Source organism: Hemitrygon akajei, chromosome 23, assembly GCF_048418815.1.
Source record: "Hemitrygon akajei chromosome 23, sHemAka1.3, whole genome shotgun sequence".
In the NCBI taxonomy this organism is placed as follows: Eukaryota; Metazoa; Chordata; class Chondrichthyes; order Myliobatiformes; family Dasyatidae; genus Hemitrygon; species Hemitrygon akajei.
In genome coordinates this window covers 6,479,181-6,495,862 of record NC_133146.1, presented here as the reverse complement: position 1 = coordinate 6,495,862, position 16,682 = coordinate 6,479,181, and the positions used below count along the sequence as shown (strand labels likewise).

At 41.6% G+C, this 16,682-nt stretch overlaps 1 protein-coding gene across 1 annotated transcript in view; it reads left to right on the top strand.

Annotated features, from left to right (window-relative positions):
- cfap58 (cilia and flagella associated protein 58) overlaps window positions 1-16,682 on the top strand; it is a 272,272-nt gene that overhangs the window by 75,504 nt on the left and 180,086 nt on the right. The window contains exon 10 of the mRNA XM_073026872.1: window positions 1,849-2,010. Within this exon, the coding sequence (XP_072882973.1) occupies window positions 1,849-2,010 (162 nt within the window). The remainder of the gene's footprint in view (window positions 1-1,848; window positions 2,011-16,682) is intronic.

The following is a 16,682-nucleotide window of genomic DNA, read 5'->3' as shown; positions in this document are numbered from 1 at the left end:
CTTCCTTTTCAGCATGACTTTCTTTAGCCTACTGTTAATTGGCTTCCACGCCAGCTAGCACTTCACAATGCCTTTCTTCAAAATGACAACTACACTATCATGATGATGACCATCTTCCCTTCCTAAGTATAAAACCGTTTCACCAGTTGATGCCTTTAGTCTTCCAGATCCTGTCCATCTGCTTTCACTGACGCCCAGTATATGTAGGTTGTAACAATGCATTTGTGCTTGCTTGCCAGTGTTGTACATTGTTCATAAATTCCAAAAAGAGATTTTAGTCTTTGTCTTGGTGGCGTTCAGGGCTTCCTTCATCGTGCCAGAGCTTTCTCTCAGTTTTCACTACTGTCAGTCATGCAATTCCCAGGGGGAGACTCAGGAATACTGTTGCACACAGACATAAAAGGATTCTTCATTTCTGTTTCTGTAACAATTTCTTTTGACGGTTAGGGGTGTTAGCCCTGATCTGAGCTCCTGAATCTGAAGGAGCAGTGGACCACTCTTAGTCTGGCCTCTACCCTTTGACCTGTTTGGCATGGGTGACCCGACAACTGTCAAAGCACAAGGCCTTAATTCCAGCCAACGTAGTTCTTCGGATCATTGAGAAATGCAAGCCTCCAAACCCTACAGCAAGGTTCAAAAAGGCTGGATGAACTCAGCAGGTTAGGCAGCATCCAATGATTTGACCACAGCATCTGCAGTGTACTTTGTGTTTCCTACAACAAGGTTATAGTCCTCTTGGAGAATTTAGAACAGAGTTGAGGAGGAATTTCTTTATGAAAAGAGTGGTGAATCTGGAACGTTGCTACAGGCAGCTGTGTAGGCCAGGTCACAGGGCGCATTTAAGGCAGAGATTGATAGGTTCATAATTAATCAGGGCATGAAAGGTTATGGGGAGAAGGCAGGCGAATGGGGTTAAGGGGGAAATAGATCAGGAATAATGAAATGATGGAAAAGACTCGATGGGCCAAATGGCCAAATTCTACACTTGTGTCTTATGGTCTTTTGGAATAGTTCTGTGATTCAGAGGGTAACATTTTCTCTCTTGAAAACACCATGCACTCTTTAATTCAGAAGTTATTTAGTAGTGCTGAGTGTGATAAGCCCATCTGATTTCTTTTTATACACCTATCAGTGACTTTGTGATTGATGTGCATGCCCATCTGCAACTCCTAAGTGAATTGCCTAGGCTGGTGATAGTATGGGGTGAAAAGATTAAAACATTAGTTAACTTATCTACTTGTGATCTATAATTGTTACCTGGCTTTGGTAATTATTGACTTGGCTGTAACCATTTGATTTTTAATGAAAAGTGCTTTACAGAACAGCTTTATTCTTAATCATAACATTTAAAGGAGAAAATAAAACCATTTTAGATATGAAATAGTTAATTTAAAAAAAACATTCATCTCTTGGAATAGAAAATCCCGGGGTGAATAGATTGATTTTTTTCTTCAAGCTGTTGGATGTGCTTGATCAGTCTCAGTACTTAATTGTCCATAAAGCAAAATTTACATTAACTCAGTTCTTTTGGCTGTGGGCTATTAGCCATGCTCACTTGTAAAGACGACAGGTATGGGAAATAGAAGCATCAGTCTCCTTAAAGGCACTTTGGATATAACAAAAGTGCCTGATGACTGAACTAAGTTCAAAATGTTGGAAGAAAATTGGCACTTTTTAAAAAATAAAGTAATATTTGTATTTGTGAAATTAGTTACTCAATGCTGACAATGTGCTTTCCAAACTTGAATTTTCATAGAACTGGTATAATTTTTATTTTAAAAATTGCTGAGTATTGTATAGTAAGTCAAATTGTGGGTTCCTGAATGTCTGTTGTTATTTTATCTGCAGGTGCTTCAGTATATGGAAGATATTAAAGTTCTTGAGATGCAGAATTTTGACTTCAAGAAGAAAATTTCAGAGGCTGAAAGTAAACTAAAACAGCAACAGAATCTTTATGAGGCTGTGCGGTGTGACAGAAACCTTTACAGCAAGAACTTATTTGAAGCACAGGTATGGATATTCTTTGCATACGTCTCTTTAGAGTGCTTTCTGTAAAAAAAAATCAGTCCATCTTGGGTGTGTGGCCTTGTATAACCCACACAAAATTGCCATGAAAAGGTAGGGTTTTGTTCCTTATCACCCTGCAGTCTGTGGAGCAGTGGTGTAATTTAGTCTGGGGTATTTCAAGATTTTGTCTTGGTGGCTATATGTGAGTGATTTGGAGGGTGATATATTTTGTGTGTCTTAGGTGTTGCTGTTGTATCTATTAAGGAAGGCAGGAAGAAATACAACAATTTTATTTTTTATTGTTGTGGCTGCATCTTTGCAGGCAAGTCTTGTTTCTTGATTTTACTAAAATTAGCCTGGGTGCGAGAGAGGTTTGAGAATACAGGAGTATGGGTTACTCATCACAAGGTACCCTGACTTTATCTTGTCTTTGCTGCCATATATCAATGCACATAGTAATATAATACTTGCTTGCAATTAATGCTAATCAATTCATATGATGTTCTTTGAGCAAGCAGATCTCCAAATCAGTGTAATTTATCTTTTTGTGCACCATTTGGCAGAAGAGATACATATCTTTGCTTAATGCCATAGGGGATTTTGCATTCCCAGGGAAGAGCTATCATTGCAGTCTACACATCAGAGAACTGTGGTTATAAAGCAATAACATTATTTTTCACCTATCCTGTACATAGAACTTCCCTGTTGGGAATGAGGGTATGTGAAATTGCTGATATAGTTTCATGCTTTTACATATTTATAACATCAATTTCCTGAAAGATTAATCTACCTATTTTGTTCTCCTGCCCTTTTTCATATGGACCATGCATTCTGAAAGCTAAGCCTTTCTTCTAATTTTGTTCAATAAGTGGTTTAATGCACTTAAACACAGGTTATTTATGGTAAAAGTGTTACCGGTTCCACTTTTGTCTTGTATTAGCTTGGTAATTTATTGTAGATTATAAAAACCATCGATAAGATTTCCAGTGTCTCCCTCCCCCCTATTTACTGGGAGTGTTGCAGTCGAAGAGCCTAAAGCATTGTTGAGCATCCCACGATCTCTTTGACTCACTGCCACCTGAAAGGAAGTAGAGAAGCATCATGAGGAAATCTGCAGATGCTTGAAATTTAAGCAAAACACACAAAATACTGGTGGAACTCAGCAGGCCAGGCAGCATCTATAGGAAGAAGTACAGTCGATGATTTGGGTTGAGACCTTTTGTCAGGACTAACGGAAAAAAGAGATAGTAAGAGACTTGAAAGGGGGAGGGGGAGGTCCGAAACAATAGGAGAAGACAGGAGTGGGAGGGATGAAGCTAAGAGCTGTGAAGATGTTTGGCAAAAGGGATACAAGGCTGGAGAAGGGGAAGCATCATGGGACAGAAGGCCTTGGAAGAAAGAAAGGGGGAGGGGAGCACCTGAGGAAGATGGAGAACAGGTAAGGAGTTATTGTGAGATGGAAACAGAGAGAAAAAAGGAACAAGAAACAAAAAAATTATATATGATAAATAGATAGATAGGGATGGGATAAGAAGGGGAGGACGGGCATTAACAGAAGTCAGAGAAATCAATGTTCATGTCATTAGGTTGGAGGCTATCCAGATGGAATATAAGGTGGTGTTCCTCCAACCTGAGTGTAGCTTCATCTTGACAGTAGAGGAGGCCATGGATAGACATATCAGAATGGGAATGGGATGTGGAATTAAAATGTGTGGCCACTGGGAGATCTTGCTTTCTCTGGCGGGCAGAGCATAGGTGTTCAGCAAAATGGTCTCTCAGTTTGTGTCGGGTCTCACCAATATATAGAAGGCCACACCGGGAGCACCAGACACAGTATATCACACCAGCCAACTCACAGGTGAAGTGTTGCCTCACCTGGAAGGACTGTCTGGGGCCCTGACTGGTGGTGAGGGAGGAAGTGTAAGGGCAGGTGTAACACTTACAAGGATAAGTGCCAGGAGGGAGATTGGTGGGAATGGCTGGGGGGGGGGGGGTGGGGAACAAATGGACAAGGGAGTCATGTAGGGAGCAATCCCTGTGGAAAGCAGAAAGTAGGGAGGAGGGAAAGATGTGCTTGGTGGTTGGAGATGGCGCAAGTTACAGAGAATTATATGTTGGATCCGGAGGCTGGTGGGATGGTAAATGAGGACAAGAGGAACCTTATCCCTAGTGGGATGGCGGGAGGATGAGGTGAGAGCAGATGTGTGTGAAATGGAAGAGATGCGGTTGATGGTGGAGGAAGGGAAGCCCCTTTTACCAATATATAGAAGGCCACACCAGGAGCACTGGACACAGTATATATTTTTTTCTTCTTCCTTTTTTTTCTCTCTTTCCCTCTCACAATAACTCCTTGCCTGTTCTCCATCTTCCTCTGGTGCTCCCCTCCCCCTTTCTTTCTTCCAAGGCCTTCCGTCCTATGATACTCCTCCTTCTCCAGCCTTGTATCCCTTTTGCCAATCAACTTCCCAGCTCTTAGCTTCATCCCTCCCCCTCCTGTCTTCACTTATCATTTCGGATCTCCCCCTCCCCCTCCGACTTTCAAATCTCTTACGATCTCTTTTTTCCGTTAGTCCTGACAAAGGGTCTCGACCCGAAACGTCGATGGTACTTCTTCCTATAGATGCTGCCTGGCCTGCTGCGTTCCACCAGCATTTTGTGAGAGGACCATCAGGACTAGGACTGCCAGACTGTGTAACGGCTTCTTCCCTCAGGATGTGAGACTAATTATACCCTGCCACCACCAAGGTCTCATCACTAGGACAGCGAGCTGTTTTATTATTCTGTTTACTGTTTACCTGTGCTTTGAACTACATGTATTTTGAATTATATTTTGTTAATGTAGATATGGTAATATTTTGGTTCATGTGCTGTGTGTGATTTGTTTTGTAGATGCACTGTGGTCCGGAAGAGCATTGTTTGGTTTGATTGTATATATGTACAGTCAGATGACAATAAACTTGAACTTGAGATTAGTAGATTGTAGGAGTGTTGATAAAAATTGACATGAGTGTAGATACTTCTAACATACACTTTATTTACTCACAAACAAATGACGATGTTGTATATGTATCAGAAAAAATCCCACCCCCAAAACATACAGCGTAACATATAATTTACATGGCAAATTTAACCCTTAACAGTCTGGGTGAATTTTGCCTAATGAAATTAAGGAGTCCCTACACACGGAGCCCCTTGATCCCCAGAATTCATCCTAGCAGACAAAGTCAAACGTGCAGTGCCCCGCAAAACTCGGCCAAACCTACTCCTGCCTTCACAGGCAGATGCCGAGAAAGAAGAGCAGTCAACGTCCGAAGGTCTGGAGGTGGGTGTCCGACCCCTCCATGGGAGCTATGCCACTTCCACTGGAGAGTCCAGGTCCAAATGGGTAGGTTTGAGATGATCCACAGAAGTACTATCCAGGATACCTCCAAATTTCATTGTGAAAAAAACTTATCCCGGCTTCCAACACATGGAACGGGCCATTATGAGGTGACTGCAGGGGACCCAGATCTCCATCATGATGCACAAACACATATTTTGCCTCCCGCAGACCTAGCACAGGTGTGACCAACGCAGGCCATACTGCATTGTGGGCAACATAGCGCAGGTTTTGGTGTTGTCCATAATAGCTGACCACTGCTGTGAAGCGGACCATGGGACCGTGGATGTTGGGAGAAACTCCCGGTATCCACAAGGGTTGCCCAAAGATGAGTTCCACAGAAGAGTTCTGAAGGTCCGCCTTAGGGGCTGTCCTCAGGCCCAGCATGATCCACGGAGCCTGTCCACCCAACAACAGTCACTGAGGCATGCACAGAGAGCAGCTTACATTAAACGATGGCACTACTCACACAAACTGTTGGCCCGAGGGTGATAAGCTGTGGTCTGGTGCAGTCTGACTGCCAGATCATGTGCAACTGTGCACCAAAACTCGTACGTAAACTGTGTCCTTCGGTTTGAAAAGATATCCGATGGGACACCAAACTTCGTGATTCACGAGCCAATGAATGCTCGTGCCACCTCCATGGCTGAAATGAATGACAGCATGTGGTGCTATTGACAATGGTGAGGACGTGAGTAAACCCGTGGGACGGGGGCAATAGGCCAACCAAATCCACATTCATGTGGTCGAAATGCCACTCAGGGACTGTGAAAGGAGCCGAAGGAGCTTGGCATGTTGATGCACTTTCGTGCGTTGACGTGGCAAACAAGCCCTGGCCCAGTTCCTGACGTCCTTCTTAAGCCCATACCACACAAACTCTTCTGTCACCAGTTAGTTTCTGCGATGCCTTCTAGCCTGGCTGGCCGCTGGCTCACTGGTACAATGGCTTGGGTTGCCTGTTGGCACATCACACAGTAGTGCAGCATCACTGTCACCGAAAGCAACGTCCAACAATTTCAACCCTCTGTCTGCCAAATGCAGCATCTGATCTGCTGCCGTCGGAGCGTAGTGCACCCACACTCAAATGGACAGCACCAGTGAAGGACTAGGAAAGGCAGTCAGCCACAAGGTTACACTTCCCTGCAACATGCTGGTGAGCTCTGAAATAAAAGAAAGATGGCACTGCTGTCAAACAGACCAAGGTTCAGAGACCTTTGCCATGGTGAATATTAGGGGCTTATGATCTACAAAAGTCGTAAATGGACGGCCCTCTAGGAGAAAACGAAAATACTGCATTGCCAAGTACAGGGTGAGAAGCTCATGGTCAAATGTATTCTGCTTGTCCTCAAAGAGGTGAACTGACAGCTTAAAAAAAGATGAGAGGCTGCCAAATGCCGTTGACCAACTCCTCATGCACTGCACAGAGCGCGTAATCCGACGCGTCCGTCTGAAAGCGATCGGTGTGGCTGGGAGGGGGTGTGCCAGCTGTCGTTTGCAGCCTCGAGAGATGGTCCATTTCCCAGTTCGCATGTCCAATTTAGACGCGGGCAGGACGCTCACCTGAGCACCTGTGTCACAGAGGAAACGGCACCTGGAAACAGAGTCTATAAAGAACAGCAAACTGCCTGACCTGCCAAAACACATAGCAGCTAATGGGCATCAGCCATTCCGTTTCCCGACTCCTTGAACCTGCAGAGTGCGCGGCACTTCTCAGCTCGGCCCAAACCTCACATGGTAGAAACACTGGGAGGAGACCGTCGTTGAGCTGCAGCGATAGTCTCATGGTCAGGTGGCAGTGAGGCGCTGAAGTCATCCAGCCGCATGTTGTGCAGGCCGTCTTGGTGACGGAAAGCACTAGAGCCTGGAGGTGTCTGAGGAGAGAACCAGCAAGAGCTGACCGTACCTCACCTGGTAGTTGTTGCAGAAAAGCTCTCTGAAGATGAAACATGACTGATGTCTACCAAGGAGGGACAACATGTGGTCCATCAATTCCAACGGCGTGGAGTCGCCCAAGGCAGGCAGTGAGAGGAGCTAACAGGCACGCTCAGACTCGAAAAGTTCAAAAGTCTCTAGAAGAAGTTGCTTAAGAGTCTCGTACCTGTCAACTTCTGGGTGGGCGAGAGTGTGTCTGTAGGACGCTCATTACCCTGGTTGCCGTAGAGCTGTCCAATGCTGCGACGACATAGTAATATTGCATGTCATCTTGTGAGATTCTCCACACTATGAACTGGGCCTCTGCCTGAGTGAACCAAATAGTGACATATTCCTGCCAGAATTCAGGGCGCTTGAGAGCAACGGCATTTGCCGTCATGATTGTAAAGTGAAATCACTCCAGAATCGTCTGGAGTTGCACCGAAATCACCAATGTAGGACTGTCAACAAAAATCGACACAAGTGTAATTACTTATTTACTCACAAACAAATGGTGATGTCGTATATATATCAGAAAAACCCACCCCCAAAACATAATAACGTACAACTTAACATGTAATATACATGGCAAACTTAGCCCTTAACAGTCTGGGTGAATTCTGCCTAATAAGTTTAAGGAGTCCCTGCAATATATTAAATTCAAGACGAGTATTTATCAACCATTTACAGAGAAGGGAGAAAAAAATTCAGAGATTAGAAAAAAGGGGTGAAGAAAAGAAAAAGATAAAATAAATAAATATTTAAAACAAAGGAAAAATAAATCAGCAGTTGAACTGTGAACCGACAAACAGGGAGGCCTTCACTAAAGACTTCGAACCTCCAAAACAAGTTAGAATTAGTTGCAGAATTCTGTAGGTAAAGTTATACAAGAATAAAAATAGATTACACACACACCAAATCCCGGGAGAGATTGTCAATGGCCCTTAAAGTTTCAATGAATAATGTCCGAGTGATTCAAGTGAATTCCGAGTCCAGAGAAAGTAATTTTACTATGAGGAGTACTTATCCACCATTTTATGAGGTCCGATCAGATTCCGAAGATTGCTGGATAGCCGGAAGACTTGCCACAAACGCTTCAGCTTCCTTCGCTGATTTGAACCACTTATATTTCCCGGTATTAAGCTTGATTCATAGATCAGCAGGGTTATGAAGGGAAGGTTTGAAACCACGATCAAAAAGCACTTTCATTGCGCCTTTAAACTCAGCGCGCATCTTTGAGGTCTGGGGTGCAAAATCTTCCACAAAGCGAATGGTTGTATCCTTGAAGGGAAGCGACCCCCTGCCTCTACGATCAGACTGTGTTTTACCTGATATTGATGGAAACACAAGATTACTGGTCGCGGGCGGGAGCCCAGAATTCCGGGGGGAACGTAAACTCTGTGTGCCCGTTCGAGCTCGGGCGGCTTCGGAAGCAAATCTTTCCCGAATAACTCACAGAGAAACTCGGCGAAAAACTTCACGGTTGATCCCTTTTCAGTCGCCTCTGGTAATCCCAGAATTCTGATGTTACAGCGTCTGCTACGATTTTCGAGATCCACCATTTTGGAAAGAAGTTTGTTAGATTTTTCCTCTAAGTTGGAACAGAGTGTCTCCAAGTATCGAACACGACTTTCTAAATCTTCAGAAGTCGAATCGATGCGAGATAAATGTTCAGCATGTTTGTCCACTTTATCGTTGATCCGATCCAGTTTGTCTTCTAACTGTTTGACAGCAGTTTTAAATTCCTTTAAGATTTCATCTTGGAGCTTTCCAAGCGCAACCAACGTCTCTTCCGACGGGGTCATCGCTTCTTTTCCCCCGGGTTTAGAACTCTTGCGGAAGTCCCCAGCGGTTTTAAATTCCTTTAAAATTTCGTCTCGGAGCCTTCCAAGCGCCACTATAGTCTCGTCCGACGGGGTCATCGCTTCTTTTCTCCCAGATTTAGAACTCTTGCTAGACATTGTAAGTTAGATATATTCACAGGCAAGTAAGAGATACCGAAATAATTCCTAACTAAGGTTTAAAAAATGGAGACATTTAGTGCAAAGGTAGCGACAGTAACGGAACAAAAGTTCGGAGCAGCTAAACAATCGCCATCTTACCGGAAGTCCTCCCTGCAATATATTAAAATGTGGGCCATTTAAATGGTATACATAATTCACTGACAGATTAGTGCAGTTGAACAAAGAGAGACCCATATGAGAAATGGACTGCTACATTCAGCAGGACAATTACTCTCAAAGTCTTTTTTTTGTAGAAAGAAAATAATGTCATTTTCTTTTGGATAGTGTTCTGAATTCTGGTCAAATAGCACCAACCAATTCTATTTCTTTTACAACTTTCAGTGTTGGATTAATATCTGAAGGTGCATCCTTCAAATTCATGTTGACACATGCGAGTCTTCTGTTTTCTGAGCTGTTCCATCTGATCAATCTTTAAAATGCAGCAATTGTAGCCAGACCATGTCTTTATCTATGAAGTAGACTGAAATGATTCTGAAGCTTCTATCCCTTGCCTTTGGGCATATTAATCCATTGTTTTTAATACATAGCAACCACGTGCAGGTGTTTGACATCAAACAATTTGTAAATACATTTCAAATAGTGGATGACATAAGATGTAAGGAAAAAAAACCATAAATACAAGGTTTATCAAATAAACTTTTCTTGCTGTTTACATTAGAAGAATGGCTATTTCACAAGTTCACATAGTGTGGAAGTTGAATGAAGACTCATGAGAGTCTAATAGAAAGTCTTTTCCAACTGCTATGTTCCAAAGAAGTCTGTTGTATCTGAGAGAATAAAAAGCATAGTTATCAAAATTTGAGATATAGAACCCATCACCTGATATTTAAAAAAGAGTTTTACTTGTGTTGGGACAGATGAATACTGATAATGCACAGCTCACCCACTACTCTTCTACAATGGTGTGCAAGGTCCTTTGCAAACCATTGGACACTGATGCATACATGCCTACCACTTGTCTCAAGCAGGTGCTCTGAGACTACCTGTAGGTATGAGAGAAGATTACCATGCAGGGTTGTCTTAGAAGAAGCATTTCTGCAGGCAGCCTCAAACATTGTACGTATGCGTGACGGAATAATTGTGGGAAACCTAGGAAGAAGCATGATGACTTCAAGGAAAAAATACATAGGTAGCTGAAATCAATCACGATCTACTATTTGCTTTTCCTGCACAAAACAGATTTCATGGCTGATCTTGGGGAGGAACTTTGTGTGCTGTTTGGAAATAGCTTTCTAAAATCATGGCTTGGGTATAAATGGTTAAAGATCTCAAACTTGGAATGTTGCATCTGCACATTTGTTGAATTTATTCAAGGCTGAGATTGATAGATTTTTAAGCACATAGAGAATTTAGGTACATAGGAATGTGGAATGCAGGATCATGCATGATTTTGATTAGTGTATAGGCTTACAGGTGTGTAAGTCTCCTCTGGCTCTTATTTCTTAATTGTATTTTCATACAGAAATGGGTATTTTGGGAGGAAATTTCAATTACATAAATGTAATTCTATTCAAGAAAGATAATGCAAGATAACAAAGATAACAAAACTAACAAAAGAAGGATAAGCTAGTGTTTTGTATAAAAATGATTACAGTAATGACAGGAATAGATAGGGTGAATGCTTGCAGGCTTTTTCCCCTTGGTTTGAGTGAGATGGAATTAGAAGTCAGAGGTTTAGGTGAAAGGGGAATCTGAGGGGAAACTTGTTCACTCAGAGGGTGGTGCGAATGTGGAACATGTTGCCAGTGGAAGTGGTAAAAGCAATTCAGTTGTAACATTTAAGAGAAGTTTCGATAGATACATGAATAAGAAGGGTTTTGAGGGATGTGGTCCATGCTCAGGTAGATGGGACTAGGCAAAAGATCAGGTTGACATGGACTGGAATGGTCAAAGGGCATGTTTCTGTGCTGTGGTACTTTATGACACTGTACCAGTCCATTGTATTAAAAAAAAAGTTATTTCATGTAGTGATAAGACCATAAGATCATCAGATAGAGGTATTACGCCATTTTCCCGAAAATGAAAGTCAGTTCCTGTTGAGTGATATTTTTTAAATATCTCCTATTCTCTTCTGATATCCATGTTAATTGTAAGCACCTTAGCTTCTTATTCATTTTCACACTATTATTTTTTTGGTGACTCAGTTGTGAATTGCAGCTTTGTCACTGGTTTGTTAAACTTAAGTAGAAGACTTGCGTCACAATGCTATGCTGTTATTTTTGTCTATTCTTAGCACGGTTGTTAGTAATACTGTTACGTTTGAGTTGTGCCACATTTTTGTTGTCAGTAATAAGGTTTTGTAACATAACTTAAGCATGCAGAGTATAATACTGCTGGGTTCACAAGTCAGAATGGCGATAATGAGTCACTAGGTAAAATAGGTTCTTGAAAACACATATAAATTGGTGCTGACAAATGTGGTTACAGTTCTAAATATCAATGTTTGAATTCTGATGAGGAAATAAAGTTTTTTAAATAGACAGTTTTTATTTCCTTTTCCTAAGAGCGTTTAAGCTAGAATCAATGCAGGAAAGATTCACAAGAAAGTTGCCATAACTGGAGGGCTTGAATAATGAGGAGAGAATAATGGATTGGCTGGGCCTGTTTTCCCTAGAGTGAAGGAGTTTGAGGGGTGACCTTGCTGAGGCTCAAAATCATGAAGGGCATAAATAAGGTAAATTGCCTTGTTCTCTTTATTCCCAGTATGGGAGAGTCTAAAATTGGAGAGTATAGCTTTAAGAGGAGAATGGGAAGATTTAAAAGAGATCTGAGAGGAAAGTTTTTCCACACAGAGTGTGGATATATAGAATGAGATGCCAGAGAAAGCTATAGATGTTGGTGTAATTACAATGTTTAAGAGATGTTTGGATAGGTACATGGATAGGAAAGGTTCAGAGAGATGCGAGTTAAGCACAAGCAAATGGCATTTTGGTTGGTATGGATGAATTGGTCTGAAGGCTGTATAACTCAATGGCTGTATGACTAAAAGTTTGATAAATTATTACTATATTGCACAATATGAATCCCTAAAAGATCAGAAGTCTACAGTCCAAACTTAATTTGTACAATGTTAATATATACCAGGGAATAGTACAAAGTTATTCTGCCTCTGCTCAGTCTTGTCCTCATAAGGTGCCCATACATAGTTTCTTATAGAGTACAGAAGCACTAGAAAGCACAGGGGAGCTGTTTTTGCTTCCTTACACAAGTTTGGGGTCATTGAGATCAATTATTTGAATCATGACATTATTTTTTAATTAGTCAATAATAGCTATAAGGAACGAGAAACAATTTTAGCATGCACTCAGTGTTGCTGAATTTAGAAAAAAGAATTTCAAGCCATAAAGACTAATTTTATTCACAAATAACCCACTTTCATTATTACAGCTTCCACATTATTCCATTATAAAACAGAATGGAAAGTAATAATTGAGTTTGATTGTGAATGTCAGTCTGCAGGTCAGTTTTTAGCATTAACATGCAAAGACAGAAAAGAAATGAAGCTCATTTTAATAATCTTTCCCTCCAATATGCTATTAGACTGCTGAAAGAGCTGATGGACATCATAACTAATGTATCAAGCACACAGAAATGGAATGGTGGCTTGGAGTGTGCTTTAAAAGCATCACTTACTCAAGGGAATCCACGTTGGTGAACCCGAAGAAGATACTGTATAGCTTTTGATACCCTGTATGTCCATTTGAAAGAATGTATTTTTCTTACTATTTTGAAACATTTCCATCTGAGTTTTTAGGTTGAATTTTGTAGCTTGTTAACTTGTACTGCAGTATACCGAGTCTAATCATAGCGTGTCTGGCTCTCAGGTTTAATGGTAATGTAGTCATAAGAAATATTTTACTCTTAGTTCAGTTCAGAGTATGCTGTGTAGTGGTAACTGAAAGAGCTGCTAATCTAAAGTTATGATTGCAATATTTGGGCCTAGAAGTTGAATCACATGGCATCTGTTTTTATAGGTGGTATTAATGTAAACTCTATTCAGTCTTAGCTGGAATAGATCACAGTGGCAATAAAACTGGGGTAGTCATTAAATTGGATTCTACATTTCCAATGTGTGATCTGTATTACCAAACCTATCCTTTTGCAGGTATCAATGTACACCAAATGACAGCACTGTTCACTTCATGCCCATTGTTCACATCAACTCAAAAATCCACAATTTCCTGGGCAGCACAGTCTAAGTAGAACCAGGAATACTGAGAGTTTGTTGCTTTTCTTGCTGTATAGCTTTGCATTTGACTCAGGCTTCTTAAACAGCTTTCAAAGTTACAGAGTTACTTCAAGGAACAGTAGGTGTTTTCTCCAGGAATTACCAGCTATAGTACCAGGGGTGTCAAACTCATTTTAGGTCACGGGCCGGATTGAGCAAAATACAGCTTCATGCAGGCCGGATCAGTCGGACGCGTGCGAATGCAGCTTTCGTTGCCTCCGTTTTTTCAGCCTGCTCTCATGTGTCTCAGTCTCTGCTATAACTACAAAGTGTTTCACTTTACAAATACTGTTTCTTATGAAGAAGACTGCCGAATAAACACTTAAAAGCCCTGAAAACCTGGTACCTGAATAAACTCAGCATTAGCCATATCATACGCCATAGGCGCTTCGATTACTGGGGCCAGCTTTAATAATAATTAGATATTATCTCGCGGGCCAAAGATAATTCCACTGCCGGCCGGATTTGGCCCGCGGGCCTTGAGTTTGACATATATGAGCTATACTAATGCTTTGGATGTCTCATTACTGATGCTGCTGACACACTGTATTACTGACGACATTGTCAGGGCTACTCAGTGCAGGAAAAAAACAAAAAACAAAGATCTCCCATGTGCTGTTCCAAAACATCTTACCTTAAGCTTTCCGATAAGCAATACATTCACAAACTCGGGTTACCAAAGATAGCTGTAGAGGTCAAGGCTACATTAATTCTTACTTTTCACCAGAATGTCTTACCATGGAACTGAAACAGAGCTCTGTCATGTTTCCCAATATGTAGCAACAGAGAATCAGAATCAGAATTAGTTTGAGCTCTCTGCTCAACAGGAAAGGTTTTCATTTTCTCAGTGCTTAGCTTGTGGGGGATCATGAGAATATCCTTGTGGAGAATGCTTCTGTTCCCATCCTCAGGGAGACTGAATTGCTGGATATTTTCAGTGACTAGCACTGTCCAGGAGCTGGATTCTAGATGATAAAGGCTACCTGCTATTACTATGGCAGAGCACACTAGTTGCTTTCCAATCAGAGCAACTGCACAGAGATACAACATGAACCACAAGTGCTAGGATAGAAGCTGAATATGCCATTGGTCACCTTAGGATGAACATAAAATGTAGGGGCACAATAATTTGCCATAAACAAGCATACAGGTATTTTCATCCTGTGCTGTGCACAGCATAATTTTATGAACAGAAAACAGCAATTGATGGTGGAAGAGGAGCAGTAACTGATACAAGTATGGCAGTAGTTTAATCACTGGATCTGCGGCCAGAGTTCCAAGCCATTGGTCCCCTAACTTGAGTTTTAATCCCACCCTGGCAACTGGCAAATTTAATCTCAAGTGATTAAATAAATCTGAAAGCTCATCACCGTCACAGTAGCTATGAAACTGCTGGATCATTTTAAAGTATGCATCCCATTCAAAACTGTCCTTTTGCTTTCCTCACAAGATTTGTATTTTGTGTTACTCCAGAACATCAATGCAGTTAACTCTTAATTGTCTCAGTATAAGCACAGTTAGGAATGGACATTAGGTACTGGTTTTGCAAGTAGGTGAACAGTAAGTACTGTTATGTATTCATCCTAATGAGTAAATAAATTGAAAAAGTGGAAATGTGAGGCCTAAGGGTCATAAGGTAAGAAGAAGGATACTAGAGAGATGCCAGAGTCTCAATCCTTCAGCCGATTGGAAGAGTGGACCATTATCAACACAGCTTAGAAGTGATTCCCTGATAAAGAAATGCAAAATCACAATCTGCAGTGCAAGCCAAGTGTTGTGACAGTGATTGAAATCACTGCAGCTGGTGATTGGAAGTCTTTATTCTTTGAAATAAGCAGGCAATCTTCTGGAGAGCCTTGAGGTAGAATATCACAATCACAAACGTATATTACATTTTTATACTCTTAAGATCAATAGTCCATTCAATATAGTTTCAATTATTACAATGACGGAGCTTACGACAATGCTTTGGGTTGACAATGTTTCCTGTGAATTGCATATCTACAGTGGGAAACACCTCTGAATGTTCAAATATCTTGGATGGGACAAACTAATCGCAAACTTTTCTAAAGTTTGATGGCTTTTCTAAACTTTTCTAAAGTCTAAACGTATCTACAATGGTGCAAATTCCTTAAACCATTAATTATGTACAGCAATGAAAACACTGTAGCTGCTGCATGCGAGCGTTTCACGGTTACCATTTTGCAAACAATATGCAAAATGAGACCATATGATACAGGAGCAGAATTAGGCCATTTGGCCCAAAGAGTCTGCTCTGTCATTTCATCATGGCTGATCCAATTTTCCTCTCAGCCCCAATCTCCTTGCCTTCTCCCTGTATCCCATAATGCCTTGACCTATCAAGAATCTATCAAACTCTGCCTTAAATATACATAAAGCCTTGGCCTCCGCAGCTGCCTGTGGCAATGAATTCCACAGATTCACGACTACACTGCTCTTCCTTCATCAATGTGTTTAGTCACATCCTCAAAAAATTAGGCTCGTAAGGCATGACCTGCCCTTGACAAAGCCATGATGACTATTCCTAATCATATTATGCCTTTTCAAATGTTCATAAATCCTGCCTCTCAGGATCTTCTCCATCAACTTACCAACCACTGAAGTAAGACTCACTGGTCTATAATTTCCTGGACTATCCCTACTCCCTTTCTTGAATAATGGAACAACATCTGCAACCCTCCAATCATCTGGAACCTCTTCCGCCTCCATTGATGATACAAAGATCATCATCAGAGGCTCAGCAATCTCCTCCCTCGCTTCCCACAGTAGCCTGCGGTACATCCCGTCCAGTCAATAGACAATAGACAATAGGTGCAGAAGTAGACCATTTGGCCCTTCGAGCCTGCACTGCCATTTTGAGATCATGGCTGATCAATTCCTATCAATACCCAGTTCCTGCCTTGTCCCCATATCCCTTGATTCCCTTATCCATAAGATACCTATCTAGCTCCTTCTTGAAAGCATCCAGAGAATTGGCCTCCACTACCTTCCGAGGCAGTGCATTCCAGACCCCCACAACTCTCTGGGAGAAGAAGTTTTTCCTTAACTCTGTCCTAAATGACCTACCCCTTATTCTCAAACCATGCCCTCTGGTACTGGACTCTCCCAGTCT